General features: G+C 38.4%; 1 protein-coding gene across 1 annotated transcript; it reads left to right on the plus strand.

Annotated features, from left to right (window-relative positions):
* The first annotated feature begins 1,598 nt into the window (after positions 1-1,598).
* Positions 1,599-17,903, plus strand: LOC109557935 (hyaluronidase-4-like). Its single transcript, XM_019959462.2, has 4 exons — positions 1,599-1,750; positions 2,292-3,247; positions 9,099-9,188; positions 17,229-17,903. Exons 2-4 carry the CDS (start codon positions 2,327-2,329, stop codon positions 17,643-17,645), a joined length of 1,428 nt encoding a protein of 475 aa, XP_019815021.2. The 5' UTR covers positions 1,599-1,750; positions 2,292-2,326; the 3' UTR covers positions 17,646-17,903.
* Positions 17,904-18,212: the final 309 nt, after the last annotated feature.

The raw sequence follows: 18,212 nt of genomic DNA on the forward strand, positions 1-18,212 counted from the left end.
CATCACTTCATGGCAAGTAGATGGGAAAACAGTGGAAACAGTGGCTGACTATTTTTCTGGGCTCCAAAATCACTGAAGATGGTGACTGCAGCCATGAAATTAAAAGATGCTTACTCCTTGGAAGGAAAGTTATGACCAACCTAGACAGCATATTTAAAAAAGCAGAGACATTATTTTGCCAACAAAGGTCTGTCTAGTCAGGGCTATGGTTTTTCCTGTGGTCATGTATGGATGTGAGAGCTGGACTGTAAAGAAAGCTGAGCACAAAGAATTGATGCTTTTGAACTGTGGTGATGGAGAAGACTCTTGAGAGTCCCTTGGACTGCAAGGAGATCCAACCAGTCCATCCTAGAGGAGATCAGTCCTGGGTGTTCATTGGTAGGGCTGATGTTGAAGCTGAAACTCCAATACTTTGGCTACCTGATGTGAAGAGCTGACTCATTTGAAAAGGCCCTGTTACTGGGAAAGATTGAGGGTGGGAGGATATGGGGACAATAGAAAATGAGTTGGTTGGATGGCATCACCAAGTCAATGGACATGTGTTTGGGTGAACTCTGGAAGTTGGTGTTGGACAGTGAGGCCTGGCGTGCTACAGTTCATGGGGTCTCAAAGAGTTGGACATGCCTGAGGGACTGGACTGAACTGAACTGAACTGAACAATTCGTAGTGCTTAATTCTGTTACTGTAGAAGTAGTGTTACAAAATGTATGCTGGTGAAGAAGATAATGCTAAACTAATAAGTTTTCCTTCGAGTAGTGACACAGAGACAGGGTATAACTTTTATATAAATAGAATGCATGATTAAAATACTTTAGAAAAGAAAATTTATAATTGCATTTTATTAAAGCACACTTTTTTAGATTTATAGCCCCTTTTCTTTAATAAATTTAATGTAATATGACATTTAACTAAATATATATACCCATTTATACCATACATGCTGTCATGAGAAGAGGGAGATAAAGAGTAATATTTGTGGATAGTGGGTCCTCTTTCATTTTCCCTGAATGACAAAGATAAAAAAATTGGCTCTTCTTTTTTTGAGGGGAGAAGTCACCTTAAGATCCATGGCTAGAGAAGAGTGAAGAGAATAGAGTATCTCTGGTGACTGAGGGACTCATCTGATGCCATGATACAAATTCCTCATGATGTTTATTTTAAAAATAATAACTACTTTACTTAAAAGAGTAAGTTATAATTCATAGCTATGAATAAATCTTCAATGTACAGAGAGACAATGACTTATTCAAGTTTGTTTATAAACTTGGGATGCTGTGTTGCAAAAGTTAAAATATGACTTTGGTCAGTACCTCTTCCTGCATTTAATATATTAGATAATATATTAGATAAACTCAGCAAGAACTAAAAAAAAAAAAAAAAAAAGAGAAGATTTGACTCTTAAAAAGACATTGAGTTTAATTACATCATAGACAAGTTTGTGATTCATTTATTAAAAAAAATCTTCATGATAAAATCATTTTGATACATAACTTCAACCACACTGCTTTCATGGTGAAATCTCATTGGCTGGAATGCATAACTATTAAACCATCCTTGTCTGGGAGGATTCTTTGGCAGTTTTTGGCTCAACTGTCTGTTTAGAAGGGATTTAGCCAAGTTTCACTTGGGAATTGATTGGTGAAAATACAGACCAACTTCTTCATGGGAAAACCAGGGAATTAAACAATCTGTTGGTTTCTAAATTTATGTACCAAGAGAAGATAACAACAAAATCCATAATCAACAGCAGGTAAATGCCATTTCTACCTGTTTCTACTTTAGCCTGTATGAATTCCAAATATAACTACCATCTTTTAAAAACAAACAAACCAAGAAATGAAGAAGCCCACTTTTGAGTCCAGTGAATTCGAAATAGCAAGCAAGGTGTTATTTACTGTTTGTACCATTAGCTATTTGTTTTGGTTCCATTTAATTTTTGTTAAAAGTACCAGATGGTTATGTAGTCAGAATTATAGGAAATTAAAGCTAGAACAAGTAGCAGACACAGTTTTCATGACTGAGGAGTTGTGTGAAAATTTTTACTTTGGTTTCTATTCACTGGATTTTTTTTTTTTTTTACTTTTCTAGTTTTTTTTTTTTTTTTTAAAGCACCTCATTTTTCTTCCCTGTTAAAAGTATAAATTATGCCTAGATATCAATAAATCTCATAAATCTTGTAAAAAGTCAGTCTACAACTCAAAGAGTAGCTTAAACACTACCATGAGTTTACTTGATTTAAGGAACATTTGACTCCATCATGTTTAATTTTTCTTCCTCTTCTTATTTTTAAGGAGATTGCCTAACGTGATGGTGAAAACTATGAACCATGTGTAACCCCCGGGTGGCATGGTTAGGAGTGCTGCTGCTCTTGACGGTGTTCACTCACTCAGCCCTCAAGCCAGCAATGCCTCCAGTGATCACGAAAAGACCTTTCAACATTTTCTGGGCCGCCCCAACAATGCAGTGCCAGCATTTCTTCAATGTGGATCTGAATCTTCAGTTATTTAATATTATATCAAATCCTTTGGAGACTCAGAGTGGATCGACAATTGCCATAATTTATCCAAATGAATTAGGGTGTTATCCTTATTTCTCTCCAGAGGGAAAATCCTTTAATGGAGGGATACCACAGAATATGAGCCTTCCTACACACCTGAGGAAGACCGCTGATGACATTGCAAAAGTTTTTCCTTGGTGGAGATCAGAAGGTCTTGTTATCATTGACTGGGAAAGCTGGAAGCCACAATGGGACAGAAATTGGGGCAATAGAGTAATATATAAAAACCACTCCTTAGACTTTACTAGAAACCACCATCCTGATTGGTCAGAAATGAAAGTGAGAACAGTTGCCCAAAAGGAATTTGAAACTGCTGGAAAGAGTATTATGAATGCTACTCTCACACTGGCTTTAGAAATGAGACCAAAATGTCTATGGGGCTTTTATCTCTATCCAGACTGCTACAATTATGATTATAGGATAAATCCACAGACCTACACAGGTAAATGCCCAAGTGACGAAATTTTCCGCAATGACCAACTTCAGTGGCTATGGGAAAAAAGCAGAGCACTTTATACTTCAGTATATTTGGATAAAATATTGAAGTCAAGTTTAAATGCTTTGAAATTTGTTCACTATCGAGTTAGAGAAGCTATGAGAATTGCTGAAATGGCTAAAGATGACTATGTTTTACCAGTTTTTATTTTTTCCAGACCATTTTATTTGAATAGTGTTGAAGCTTTGTCACAGGTAAGAAAAAAAAAATACAGTCACACATTAAAAAATGGAAATTTAGTAGAATATGAAATTTAGGGAATAATGTTTTAGGATGCTTATATCCCCTTAATAACAGAATGCTATTCTATTACTAAAACCATGTAGTCCTTCAAATGTCAGGCCAATTCTGAAACAATGTCATTGACAATTAGGTGTTTGCTTAAGAGTTTGTAAGTGATGATTTTTACCAGCTTAGCATTTACAAGGGTTTCCTGCAGAACTGTAGTTTAAGTTTAATCATGCAACAGATTAAATTTAACTAGGAAGAAAATTCATATTAAAGAAACTCTTAACGTGAAACAGTAGCAGCAATTTTCCAAATCAAAACTGTATAAAGGAGAGCTTGGGTAAATTATTTACCAACTATGTTTTCAATATATTGCATTTTTATGTTTTAATTGATTCTGTTACTTAAAAATAATATAGATTGTTGATTTTATCTTCAAAAATCTAAAATGTAATCTAGTGATGAGTGTCAAGGCAATGAAAGTGGTTTATATAAAAGTATTCTTAGACTTACACAGGGTTCAGTTCAGTTCAGTCACTCAGTCGTGTCCGACTCTTTGCGACTCCCTGAATCACAGCACGCCAGGCCTCCCTGTCCATCACCAACTCCCGGAGCTCACTCAAACTCATGTCCATCGAGTTCGTGATGCCATCCAGCCATCTCATCCTCTGTTGTCCCCTTCTCCTCCTGCCCTCAATCTCTCCCAGCATCAGGGTCTTTTCCAATGAGTCAACTCTTCGCATGAGGTGGCCAAAGTACTGGAGTTTCAGCTTTAGTATCATTCCTTCCAATGAACACCCAGGACTGATCTCCTTTAGAATGGACTGGTTGGATCTCCTTGCAGTCCAAGGGACTCTCAAGAGTCTTCTCCAACACCACAGTTCAAAAGCATCCATTCTTCGGCGCTCAGCTTTCTTCACAGTCCAACTCTCACATCCATACATGACCACTGGAAAAACCATAGCCTTGACTAGATGGACCTTTGTTGGCAAAGTAATGTGTCTGCTTTTGAATATGCTATCTAGGTTGGTCATAACTTTCCTTCCAAGGAGTAAGGATCTTTTAATTTCATGGCTGCAATCACCATCTGCAGTGATTTTGGAGCCCCCCAAAATAAAGTCAGCCACTGTCTCCACTGTTTCCCCATATATTTTCCATGAAGTGATGGGACTGGATGCCATGATCTTAGTTTTCTGAATGTTGAGCTTTAAGCCAACTTTTTCACTCTCCTCTTTCACTTTCAACAAGAGGCTTTTGAGTTCCTCTTCACTTTCTGCCATAAGAGTGGTGTCATCTGCATACACAAGGTAGGAAGCACAAAGATGTAGGAATGAACTGGTTTGGAAGATAATGGGTTTGTAGAGTCTTGGAAGTATTCAAGCTTTATCTAGATGGTCACTTATATAGGATATTCTTGTAGGGATTCAATTATTGGGTGGGTGGTCAGGTGAGAAAACCCTTAAATCTCCATCAATAGCTGTGAGCTCACAATTCAGTTTTTCTAGTACACAACACAGAAGCAGTACTGAAATCACTTACATTTGTGATAAGAACATTTAAATGAAATATCAGTTCTTCCTCAAATATTTCAGAATAAAATATATTGACCCAAATACTGTTTAGTAAGCTTTACATTGCTATTCTTGTAGGATTACTCAGTATTATTCAAAATGGAATATTAATTCAGTGTTTAGGAGGAAAAGAAATATAGCACCATGATAAAAAGTTGGAGGATGTCAGATATGCCTAATCTGCCTCACCCTCAAACACGGATCTTTTGTTACCTGCTTTAGCACTTTCTTTTTCATGGGGTTCTTCCTATTCTAGAAGGAAAACTGCCACTTGGGAACCCAATTAATCCCTGAAAAGTTCTTGACTATGTTAAGTCTACTCTGCCTCTGGATAACTTCATATCACTATTAGTTATAATCTTAACTTCTGGTGCAATACAGAATAAATCAAATCTCTATTTCAAAAGTCAGTTCTCCAAGTATTGGATGATGTCAGTCAGATCTACCAAAATCTTCTCAATAAATTATTCCTCAAGTAACAGATTTCTCAAATCATGTCACTTTCTCAAATCCATTGGGGAATTATATTTATTCCTTCAAAAAATACTTATTGAGTGTCTACAGTATGTCACAATGTATTATGAATAATGAGTAGAAAATAATAAGCCATGCAGTCAGATATTTTGTCTTGATAGAAAAGGATAGAATGAGATAAGCCACATTTTAATGAAATTCTTGTTTGTAAAGTCCCCTTTTTGGGATAATATTTGATTTTCAAAGTCAATTATGGGCTAAGTATCACCTCTGAGCTCTATTTCAGAAAACCAAAATTATAGTGTTATCTGAGTAATAGTATACTGAAGTGTTTTAATACTATGCAATTGCCTTTCCCTTTTCACATGAATCTTTCCCTTTTCACATGAACAAACAGCATGAATCTCATTTATTGTTTAAATAGCATTATTATAACATCTTTTATTCCCTGGAGAAGGAAATGGCAACACACTCCAGTATTCTTGCCTGAAAAATCCCATGGACAGAGGAGCCTGGTGGCCTACAGTCCAATGGGTCACAAAGAATTGGACATGATTGAGTGACTAAGCACAACATCATTTATTATGTTCTGCATATTGTAATTATGAAATCACTTAAAGCTAACTCTGCTAGATATTTTCTTTCCAGTGTCTCAATTTGAATGAGAGACCTGATTTTCATTTAATGAAGGCAATGCTAGTTAGTATAATGGAAGAATGATTTTTTTTTTTCTTGTTTCATTATGTAGACAAATTGTGAAACAGAGTGCTAGGTTACTGGAGACTTCATATACTGCAGAGGAGCTTTGCTGAAGCATGGCCATTTTCTCATTCTGGCTTTTGAATATTTTACCTTTATACTGGATCTCTGATTCTCCATACCTTGCAGGGAAGGAAAGAATGCAGACTGTCCATCTATCATTCCTTCTCTCTTTCATCTCTTCCTATTTCCTGCTTCTTTGCTCTTGGTCTATAATCATGAACATGACCTCCTCTGTTTCTCATCCTGGTGAATTATAATCTACTTAGTCATCCCACTTGAGAGTCACTTGGATGCCTTCCTTCTCTGTCTATTATCCAGTAGGTAACTAAATCTTATCCATCTTAATTTCCAAAGAACTGTTCAATCTGTCCTCTATGCTTTACAAGGACTGACCTTGCCTTTGTTGACGCTCTCATCATTTCTCATTGAACAGTTTTCATCATCTCTAATTGGGGTCCCTGACTGTCATCTTGACTTCCTTCTTCAATATGTTTTTATGACAGCTGAAAATATCTTAGTTGCAAATGTGTGGCCTTCCAGTGTCAAAACTTTCTTGTAGCTAAGCCCTAACACTTTAAAATTGTGTAATAAAATATACACAAAAGACACTTGTATTTGGATGTTACTTATCTATTGGGTTGGCCAGAAAGTTCATTTGTGTTTTTCTATACAATACTTCTGGTAGCACTTAGTTGTCTTTACCTTCATTCAAAACAGTTTTTTTTAGATTGTATTGTGACAGCTGTCATATCAGAGTGTAAACAAACCGAAAACAAAAACAGACTCATAGATACAGATAAGAAACTGATCGTGTCCCATGGAAGGAGGTAGAGGGTTGGAAATTATAAAATAAATAAGACCTAGAGATATAATGTCAGAGAAGGCAATGGCAACCCACTCCAGTACTCTTGCCTGGAAAATCCCATGGACGGAGGAGCCTGGTAGGCTGCTGTCCAGGGGGTTGCGAAGAGTCGGACATGACTGAGCGACTTCACTTTCACTTTTCACTTTCATGCATTGGAGAAGGAAATGGCAACCCACTCCAGTGTTCTTGCTTGGAGAATCTCAGGGACAGTGGAGCCTGGTGGCTGCCATCTATGGGGTCGCACAGAGTCGGACACTACTGAAGCGACTTAGCAGCAGCAGCAGAGATATAACGTACAGCATAGAGAATACAGTCAATAATGCTGTAGTAACTATGATGATGACAGATGGTAACTAAGCTTATGGTGATCATTTTGTAATACATAAAAAAATCAAAGCACTATGCCAATGCCTGAAACTAGCACAATATTTGTAAATCATTTATACTTCATTAAAAATATAAAAAATTAAAAGTTAAAAATGTCTTATCCAAATGAGTGAATTTTTGTGTAGCCACTTTAATACTGAAGATGGAAGCAAAACATTTTCTGCATATTATGCTTATTATTTCAAGAAAGGTAAAAACAATAGAAATGCATAAAAAGATTTGTGCAGTGTATGGAGAAGGTGCTGTGACTGATCAAACATGTCAAAAGTGGTTTGCAGATTTTCATGCTGGAGATTTCTCACTGGACAATGCTCCAAGGTGAAGTAAACAAGTTGAAATTGATAGTGATCATATCAAACCATTAATTGAGAACAATCAACATTATACCACTTGGGAGATAGCCAACATACTCAAAATATCCAAATCTTGAAAATCATTTGCACTAACTTGGTTATTTTCATTGTTTTGATATATGGGTGCCACATAAGTTAAGCAGAAAAAAACCTATCTTAACCAAATTTCCACATGCGATTCTGCACTTAAACATAATGAAAATGTTCCGTTTTTACAACAAATTGTGATGGGCAATGAAAAGTGGATATTGTACAATAACGTGGAATGGAAGAGATCATGGGGCAAGTGAAATAAACCACCACCAACCACACCAAAGGCCTATCTTCATCTAAAGAAGGTGATGTTGTTTATATGGTGGGATTAGAAAGAGTGGCTTTTATTATGAGCTCCTTCTGGAAACCAAACAATTCCAACAGCTACTCAAACATAAAATGCATTATCTTCCATTAGGATAGCTTGAGACTGTATCTTTCTTTGATGACCAGGCAAAACTGTTATAGCTTGGCTGGGAAGTTCTGATTCATCTGCCATATTCATCAGACACTACACATTTGGATGTCCATTTATTTCAGTCTTTACAAAATTCTATTAATGGAAAAAAATTCAACTCCCTGGAAAGGAGTTGTTTGCTCAAAAAGATAAAAAGTTTTGGGAAAATGAAATTGCCTGAAAAATAGCAGAAGGCAGTGGAGCAAAACAGTGAATATTTTGTTCAGTAAAATTCTTCATGAAAATGAAAAATGTGTCTTTTATTTTTATTTGAACTCCAAAGAACTTTTTGGCTAACCTAATACAAGGATTCAGATACATTTACTTCTCCCCACATCCCCAGTGCTTTTTACCTACCATAAGAGTTACTGACACTTCTCAAGGAATCGCACTTTTTCCTACATATGACTCTGCCTTTTCTTTTTTTCCTACTGGATAAAAAAAACTCTGCTCTCTTAAGTCTATTTTATCAATTTATACTCCTTTCCAAAGACCACTCTGAAATTTCACCTCTTGAAGGAAATCTTCCAATACACTTCCATGCAACATTAACCACTTTCTCTAATCTATGTATGTCTGTGGGTGCTAATATATAATTTAATTTGTTACCCTGAAATTATATATGTCTGTCATAATCATCACACTAAAACACACTCTCAAGAACAAGAAATGGAATCTATTTCATTTTTATATTCTTAGTGTCTAGAATACTGCTTGGAACATCATACATATTTATCAGGTAAGTATCCCAGGCAGAATTACCTTTTCCTATTCTGCTCTATAGTCCTTTGTTTTAGAAACAAAGATAATGTTATCAGTATGTTCTTTACCACAGTTGATAGACTGAAACATTTTTGAATTGTCAGTGATTAAATATGAGTGGCAGAATCTACTTGCGACCCTTCTCTTTTTTAGGAGGACTTAGTGCATACAATTGGTGAGAGTGCAGCACTGGGGGCATCAGGAGTAATATTGTGGGGAGGATATGACTATTCTGATTCAAAGGTAAGCAGTGGTTTCCCTACCAGCATCTTGGAGATATTACAGATATTGTGTTTTTTTTTATTTTTATTTTATTTTTTAATATAAATTTATTTATTTTAAATGAGGCTAATTACTTTACAATATTGTATTGGTTTTGCCATACATTGACATGAATCCACCACAGACGTACATGTGTTCCCCATCTTGATCCCCCCCTTCCCTCTCCCTCTCCATACCATCCCTCTGGGTCATCCCAGTGCACCAGCCCTGAGCATCCTGTATCATGCATTGAACCTGGACTGGCGATTCATTTCACATATGATAATATACATGTTTCAAAGCCATTCTCCCAAATCATCCCACCCTCGCCTTCTCCCACAGAGTCCAAAAGACTTTTCTATACATCTGTGTCTCTTTTGCTGTCTCACATACAGGGTTATAGTTACCGTCTTTCTAAATTCCATATATATGCTTTAATATACTGTATGGTGTTTTTCTTTCTGGCTTACTTCACTCTGTACAATAGGCTCCAGTTTCATCCACCTCATTAGAACTGATTCAAATGTATTCTTTTTAATGGCTGAGTAATACTCCATTGTGTATATGTATCACAGCCTTCTTATCCATTCGTCTGCTGATGGACATCTAGGTTGCTTCCATGTCCTGGCTATTCCATACAGTGCTGCGATGAACACTGGGGTACATGTGTCTCTTTCGATTCTGGTTTCCTCAGTACGTATGCCCAGAAGTGGGATTGCTGGGTCATATGGCAGTTCTATTTCCAGTTTTTTAAGGAATCTCCACACTGTTCTCCATAGTGGCTGTACTAGTTTGCATTCTCACCAACAGTGTAAGAGGGTTCCCTTTTCTCCACACCCTCTCCAGCATTTATTGCTTGTAGACTTTTGGATAGCAGCCATTCTGACTGGCGTGAAATGGTACCTCAATGTGGTTTTGATTTGCATTTCTCTGATACTGAGTGATGTTGAGCATCTTTTCATGTGTTTGTTAGCCATCTGTATGTCTTCTTTGGAGAAATGTCTGTTTAGGTCCTTGGCCCATTTTTTGATTGGGTCATTTATTTTTCTGGAATTGAGCTGTAGGAGTTGCTTGTATATTTTTGAGACTCTTTGTCAGTTGTTTCATTAGCTATTATTTTCTCCCATTCTAAAGGCTGTCTTTTCACCTTGCTTATAGTTTCCTTTGTTGTGCAGAAGCTTTTAAGTTTAATTAGGTCCCATTTGTTTAGTTTTGCTTTTATTTCCAATATTCTGGGAGGTGGGTCATAGAGGATCCTGCTGTGATTTATGTCAGAGAGTGTTTTGCTTATGTTCTCCTCTAGGAGTTTTATAGTTTTTGGTCTTAAATTTAGATTTTTAATCCATTTTGAGTTTATTTTTGTGTATGGTGTTAGAAAGTGTTCTAGTTTCATTCTTTTACAAGTGGTTGACCAGTTTTCCCAGCATCACTTGGTAAAGAGTTTGTCTTTTCTCCATTGTATATTCTTGCCTCCTTTGTCAAAGATAAGGTGTCCATAGGTGCGTGGATTTATCTCTGGGCTTTCTATTTTGTTCCATTGATCTATATTTCTGTCTTCGTGCCAGTACCATACTGTCTTGACAACTGTGGCTTTGTAGTAGAGCCTGAAGTCAGGCAGGTTGATTTCTTCTCCCTGGAGTGCAATGAAGTGTCCAGTAATGCGTTGTGAGATGTCAGTGTGTTTGGAGTGACTTTGGGCAGCTGTATATTGAAGCTCAGGGCTATGTTTCTGTGTTGCTGGAGAATTTGCATGGTATGTCTTGCTCTGGAACTTGTTGGCCCTTGGGTGGTGCTTGGTTTCAGTGTATGTATGGAGGCATTGGATGAGCTCCTATCGATTAATGTTCCCTGGAGTCAGGAGTTCTCTGGTGTCCTCAGAATTTGGACTTAAGCCTCCTGCCTCTGGTTTTCAGTCTTACTCTTACAGTAGCCTCAAGACTTCTCCATCTACAGAGCACCAATGATAAAACATCTAGGTTAAAGATGAAAAGTCTGTCCACAGTGAGGGACACCCAGAGAGGTTCACAGAGTTACATGGAAAAGAAAAGAGGGGGAAGGGAGATAGAAGTGACCAGGAGAAGAAGAGGGGGAATCAAAAGAGGAGAGAGCAAGCTAGCCAGTAATCACTTCCTTATGTGCTCTCCACAGTCTGGACCGCTCAGAGAAGTTCACATAGTTATACAGAGAAGAGAAGAGGGAGGAAGGAGACAGAGGTGGCTAGGAGGATAAAGGGGGGAATCAAAAGGAGAGAGACAGATCCAGCCAGTAATCAGTTCCCTAAGTGTTCTCCATAGTCCGGAACACACACAGAGATTCACAGAGTTGGATAAAGAACAGAAGGGGAAGGGAGGAGATAGAGCTAACCTGGTGGAGAAAAAGGAGAGTCCATAGGGGGAGAGAGCAGTCAAGCCAGTAATCTCACTCCCAAGTAAATATGGGTACTGAAGATTGGGTTCTTTTTTATTTTTTTTATTTTTGAAGATTGGGTTCTTAAAGGTACAAAATTGATAACAAATGCCAAAAATCAAAGATTAAAAATCTAGTATAGAGGTTGGATTCTCAAAAATACAATATTAAAGAAAAAAAAACAAAGTCACAAAAATTATTATATATATATATGAAGTTTTCTTTAAAAATAGGTTCTTTTTTTTTGCAAAGTAATAGGTTATAAAAATGAAAATTAAAGGAGTAATAGATGACTTAAAAATAAAAAAAAAATTAAAGAATGAAAATAGCAAAAATATATCTAGGACTTTCTCTGGTGTTGTGGACTGTGTGGGGTCAGTTCATTTTCAGATAGTTCCTTGATCCAGCTTATACTTCTCAAGATCTATAGGCCCCTTCCTATGTAGTCGGTGCTTAACTACAGGGTTTTAATCTATTGCACCTGTCACTTCAAGGCGGTTCCCTCTGTTTTAGCTTCTGTTTGCTGGTCTCTTCAGTGTCTTATTTCTGCCCTGACACAAGGGGGCGGTGGTGGACACTTTTTTAGGCTCACTTGTTCAGTCGTGCTGTAGGGAGGGAGGGACGCTGCAAACAAATAACACTGGCATGTGCTCGCAGTGTCTCGGCCACACTGGGTTTGTCCCTGCTCACAGCGTGTGTGCTTTCCCTGTCTAAACTTCTTAGGCTCTAGGCTGCTATGCTGGGAATTGTCTGAGGCCAGCCCTGGGTTGTATGCACTTCCCAGGTCTAAGCCGCTCAAGTTTAGGTACTCGGGTACTTCTCAAAGGCGCAGACATGGTTGGGCCTGCGTTTTGTGCCCTTCCCAGGTCCGAGCAGCTCAGGTGACCAGGTGTTTGGCGAGTGTGGTCGCTGCAACTTATTGCCTCTCCTGTCCCTGCCGCTCGGTTTTCTGGGTGTACAACTGGTGCACCTTATCAGGTGGATGTCAACCATCCAGAATCCCAAGAAGTCTTGGTTAGCAATGAAGCCTGCTTGCAGTTTGGTAAATGATGCCTCTCTGGGGCCACGATTGCCCCCTTTCAGCTCTGGCAGCCCTCGCCTGCCTGTCTCCAGCAGGGGGATGGGCAAGTCCACAGCCGGAGAGCTCTAGTCAGTCCTTTGTTCTGTGAGCGGGCCTGGCGGTGTCTTAGGTTAGGGCTTTTTGCAGGGTAGCTATCCCACAGTCTGGTTTGCTATCTCAAGTTAGTTCCCTCAGATTGCCCTCGGGGCATTCAGGCCCAGTCCTTATTCTAAGCAATGCAGCCCGTGCCTCCCTGCCCAGCCCCCGTTTGCTAGTGGTGGATACGGGCATCTGCACTGCTTTTCCGCTGGGGGAGTTACCGTTGGGCACGTTAATCTGTGGGTTTTAATTATTTATTTATTTTTCCTCCCAGTTATGTTGCCCTCTGAGGTTCCAAGGCTCACCACAGACTTGCCAGTGAGTATTTCCTGGTGTTTGGAAACTTCTCTCTTTTTTAAGACTCCTTTCCTGTGACGGATCTCCTTCCCTACCTGTTTTGTCTCTCTTTTTATCTTTTATATTTTTTCCTACCTCCTTTCAAAGACAATGGCCTGCTTTTCTGGCTGTCTGATGTCCTCTGCCGGCATTCAGAAGTTGTTTTGTGGAATTTACTCAGCGTTCAAATGTTCTTTTGATGAATTTATGGGGGAGAAAGAGGTCTCCCTGTCTTATTCCTCCACCATCTTCTGGTTTTTGTTTTAATTTTTCACGTCAGAGACAAATGGTTGCTAATTATCTGCTCAGTTGACTTTAACAAAACTCAGAGAGCACAGGGACTCACATTGAGCAATTTGTCTGTACCAGCCACAGTGTTGTAAAAAGAGCATAAATTTTCCAATCAGACAATCCTAAATAAGAATACAAATTTTACATTCTAGGGGTGTAATCTTGAGCAAATTAATTAACCTCTCTGAGTATCCATGTCTTCATCTAAAAAAAAAAGTATTGAAAGAAAACCTACTTTGTAAGAATTTTGGTAGATGGTGGCTCAGCGGCAAAGAATCCACCTGCCAATATAGGAGATGTGGATTCGATCCCTGGGTTGGGAAGACCTCCTGAAGAAGGAAATGGCAACCCATTCCACCATTCTTGCCTGGAAAAATCCCATGGACAGAGGAGCCTGGTGGGGCTACATCCATGGGAGTTGCAAAAGAGTCCAACACAACTTAACAATCAAACAACAGCAAGAATGATATAATACGTATGCAAAAAAAAAAAAGAGAGAGAGAGAGAGAATACCAAATTTTAAAAACAAATATTTTTCAACCACACAAAGGATGAATTCTCCAAAATTGATTCTTTATTTTCTGATTATCTATCATAGAAATGCTCATGGGAGGAAAAAAAAAAATATATATATATATATATATACACATATATAATATAAACGTTTATTATAAACATTCTACTCTTGATAGCAATTCTCACGTGAAGTAACTCTATTATTTTCCACAACTGACTTTGAACATGTTCAGTTGGTGGCCTGTTGTACTACCTAAGTGAAAATTCAGAAACCACAGTTTTCCTCATTTTTAGGTATTAATGAATTGGCTTCCCAGGTGGCTCAGTGGGTAAAGAATCTGCCTGCAATGCAGGAGATGCAGGAGATATGGGTTTGATACCTGAGTGGGGAAAATCCCACTCCAGTATTCTTGCCTGCAGAATCCCATAGACAGAGGAGCCTGGTGGGCTACAGTCCATGGGGTCGTAAAAAGTTAGAACACGACTGAAGTGACTGAGCACACACTTATGCACAGGTATTAACAAATAGTTCACTTTTCAAGTATTAAAACATTCTGTCTCAAAAAATGTAAAAACAGCTCTTTCTCATTTTGCATTCTACAAATCAGCATGCTGGTATTGGTAAGAGGAGGAGGCCTAAGACTGAACGACTTGGATTCCAATGTTCACTTTTTGTATCCTACTAGCCAATGGCCTTGAACAAATCTCTACAATTTCTCTATCTGTTAAATGGTAAGAATAATAGTATCTATCTCATAGGGCTGTTATAAGAATTACATGATTAATACATGTAAAGCACTTAAACAGTACCTGGCACATGCCAAGTGCCATGTAAATGGTGGTTGTTATTATCCAGGTTAAAACTTCTTGCTTCTCCTCCCCACACCCCAAGCTTGGGTCTCAGTTATGGGGAAGAGGAGTACCATTCATTTCTTTGCTCATTTGCTTCAAGGATGAGTGCAGGAGACTGGGATAGAGAGGAGGCAAAGCAGGCAAAGTAATTTTTATTTATATGCTGGCTTTTAAAATTACTGTGGTCTCTTGAAGACCATCCCACATGGCTGCCATGTAGGGTCTGGCTCTTTCTTGCATGAGGTTAGAGATGCTTCCAACCCCCACACAACTTGCATCTTCCAGGTTTTGCTCCTGAGGCATTGGAGAGAGGGAGCTTACATATGTTGAGATATGCTGGGAAGAGGATCAGGGGATCACATTGGAATGGGTTAAGGTTGTTGAAATGTTCATGAGACATCCAGGTAGAGATGTGTAATAGGTAGGTGGGTGTACAGTTGATCAGAGATAAATTCTGGGAAATACACATCTGGGAGTTCTATTTAAGGCAATGAGAAGGGGTAAGTTTAACCAGAGAGAGTATAGCTGGAAAAGAGAAAAATTAAGCCTAGGGCACTCCAGGGTTAAGAGGTAGGGAAGATGAGCTAGTAAATGAGATTAAGAAGGAGCATTCAGTGAGAAAGGAAAAATCCAGAAGAGTGTGATATACCAGAAGATAAGTGAAGAAGGAATTTCGAGGAAGAGGGCAGGGACAGAACAGGGAAACCCAAGTTGAACCTGATTGGGTTTACCTGTACCCTGTGCTCTCTTTCATTCATCTCTCCCCCAGGTCTTCTTTCTTCCTCTTCCACCCCTCTTTCTTACTTCTCCTTTTCTTGTTTTGTTCAGTGGTTTCACTGTTCTATCTTTCCCATCTGTCCTACAAACTTCCTCTGATGCCCCAGATAAGGAGCCATGCCTTGACTAAAAATAGCATTTACTCCTAAACATAATGTGAGGCTGACCTAGACTGAATGTGCCTGGAACAAAAATATTATACACGATTTTCAGAACTTGTTATTGCCCAAAGTGACACCTTGTTCAACTGCCTGCCATTAGTAGTTTATTCTGCCTTATGACTTTCCATCTGAACCCCTGAATCCTTTCCACATGGATTCACAGTTTTGGGGCCTCTTCTCAAAGAGAAACTGTCCTACTGTTTTAAATTAATTGGAATTTAATTATGCATTCATGTTATGTGTGCATGCATGCTCAGTCATGTCCGACCCTTTGGACTATAGCCTGCCAGACTCCTCTGTCCGTAGAATTTTCCAGGCAAAAATATTGGAGTGGGTTGCCATTTCCTCCTTCAAGGATATTCCCAACCCAGGGATCAAATCTGAGTTTCCTGCATCTCCTGCATTGCAGGCAGATTCTTTACAGCTGAGCCATCAGGGAAGCCCTTCCATTAGAGTTAGTATTGGTCAAAATAATTGAAGTGCTGATAGAAAACACACTTTTGTTAATGAATCTACTAGGATTTTCCCATGGTACTTCCTTTATGGATTAAGGCAACTGTTGATGAAGATTCTAGCCAGATTCTTCTGGGCTAGCTGATGGTGTCATTTCAATTTGGCCAGCACATCCTAGCTGCACAGTGTGATCATCAGTAGGTAGAACTGTGTACTAGCCTTAAAACTCAAGGTTGTGGACAATCAATGGTGCCTAGTGGCAGATTTATAGGAAGACAATCTAATTTTCCATATGCTATACAAATGACTCAGGAATTTGGTAATAAATAATAATCTTTTATAGAATCCTTCCTACAACCCAGCCAATGGATACATAAAGTACAATGTATTTTTACTATGAGACTGAACCACAGCTACATTTTTTTTTTTAAAGAGCTACATATATGAATATGGGGAAAGGATCTTGAAAATGTTTGCAAAGGAAGTTGTAGAAAATAAAATATTCCAAATGATATAAATTTGTATAAGAATTTAAAAACACAAAATAATATTATACACATTGTTCATAATTACATTTACATGCAATAAAGTTATAAAAACATGGATGTAAGTAGTACCCCTCCCCACTTCAGGAGAACTGTTACCTCTGAAGAAATAAGGAGAAGAATGGGATAACTTGGTAGTCTGAGAAAAATCTCACCTGATGTTAACATATATGAAGTATCAGCACCAAAACTGTTTCACAAATTCAAAAAAATCACCCTACATTAAAGATTTTCTTTTTAAAGTGTCAGTACAAATATCTCTTAAAGGATGCTCTTGTGGAAAAATGTGGAATCCTCCTCCCCAGAAAATGGTATGAAATTGGTTCATTAGAGTATTCCTAACCAAAGGCATGGATCATCACTTAAGGAATTTTATAAGGGCTTAGTCTTTCATTTAAATGCTAAATCCACTGAAACTCTTTCTCCTCAGGCTTATCAAATACAAAAGTCAATATTAATAAATACTCCCTGGACCATTGAATCATGTTTTGAAAGTGATCTAAATAGATCTCTGTTTTTCCCACAGGAGACCTGCTTGTCTGTGCAAAAATTTATTCAAGGGCCATTGGGCCATTATGCTGTTAATGTGACAACTGCAGCCAAACTCTGCAGTCAAAGTCTATGTAACAATAATGGAAGATGTATTCGAAAAACATCTGAATCCTCCTCCTATCTGCATATGCCGGGAAGTAGCAGTAAGAAATATGGCCTACGCAAGAGCTTGAGAGTCATCATTTCCCCAGCCAATAAACAGAAGACAATAAAGGACATGAAGGATGGGTTTGTGTGTCATTGCTATCATGGCTGGCATGGAGAGTCTTGCCAGCAACTTTCTTCAGATGTCCTGAGAGGGAAGAATAAGGCCTGTATTGCTAACTTTAAAGTATCAGTTTTTCTCAGCATGACCTTATCTGTGATTCTCTTCATTTTTCTACCCTCATGACAATGTCATTTTTTCCTTGAAATTCTGAAAAGCAGAAGATGCTGTTTTTTTTCTTTAACTTCAATATACTTCTAAAATATTTGTTCTCTTAAAAGTGGAAAAAAAAAAAAGGAGGGGTGGGTTGGTGGGTATCTTTGGCTCTATAGGGCCATTAGATAGAGCAATTCTTGCTTGGATGCTTACCTCATGCGAGGCTCTAAGGATAAGGATGTGAATGTACCAAAGTCTCTGTCCTTGGGGAACTTAAATTCTTGTGAGATGAACGATAATAAACAAATTCATTTGTATCAAATGGTGCTAAGTGCTGTGGAGAATAACAAAGCTTGGTAAAGGGATAAGAGAGAGCAGTGGAGATTGTTTACAGGGTGGTCAGGTATGGCTCCCTAATGAGAGGACCTGAAGGTAGGAGGACCAGATCACAAGATGGTCTGAGAAGAGCATCCTCAGATGAAGGAAGAGCAAATGCAAGAGTTGTTATGTGAGAGCAGGTTTAGGCCAGTGTGGCTGATGCAGGAGGAAGAGTGAGTCAGGTCATTAACTATTTGAACTAAGAGGTTAAATGAAGGT

Source organism: Bos indicus, chromosome 4 (assembly GCF_029378745.1).
Source record: "Bos indicus isolate NIAB-ARS_2022 breed Sahiwal x Tharparkar chromosome 4, NIAB-ARS_B.indTharparkar_mat_pri_1.0, whole genome shotgun sequence".
Classification (NCBI taxonomy): Eukaryota; Metazoa; Chordata; class Mammalia; order Artiodactyla; family Bovidae; genus Bos; species Bos indicus.

Excerpts from the sequence above, each read along its gene's own strand:
- LOC109557935 (XM_019959462.2), top strand. The coding sequence starts at position 2,327 with ATGTGTAACCCCCGGGTGGCATGGTTAGGAGTGCTGCTGCTCTTGACG. Across the intron at positions 3,248-9,098 it reads GTGTTGAAGCTTTGTCACAG|GAGGACTTAGTGCATACAAT; the intron begins GTAAGAAAAAAA and ends TCTCTTTTTTAG. Across the intron at positions 9,189-17,228 it reads ATGACTATTCTGATTCAAAG|GAGACCTGCTTGTCTGTGCA; the intron begins GTAAGCAGTGGT and ends TTTTTCCCACAG.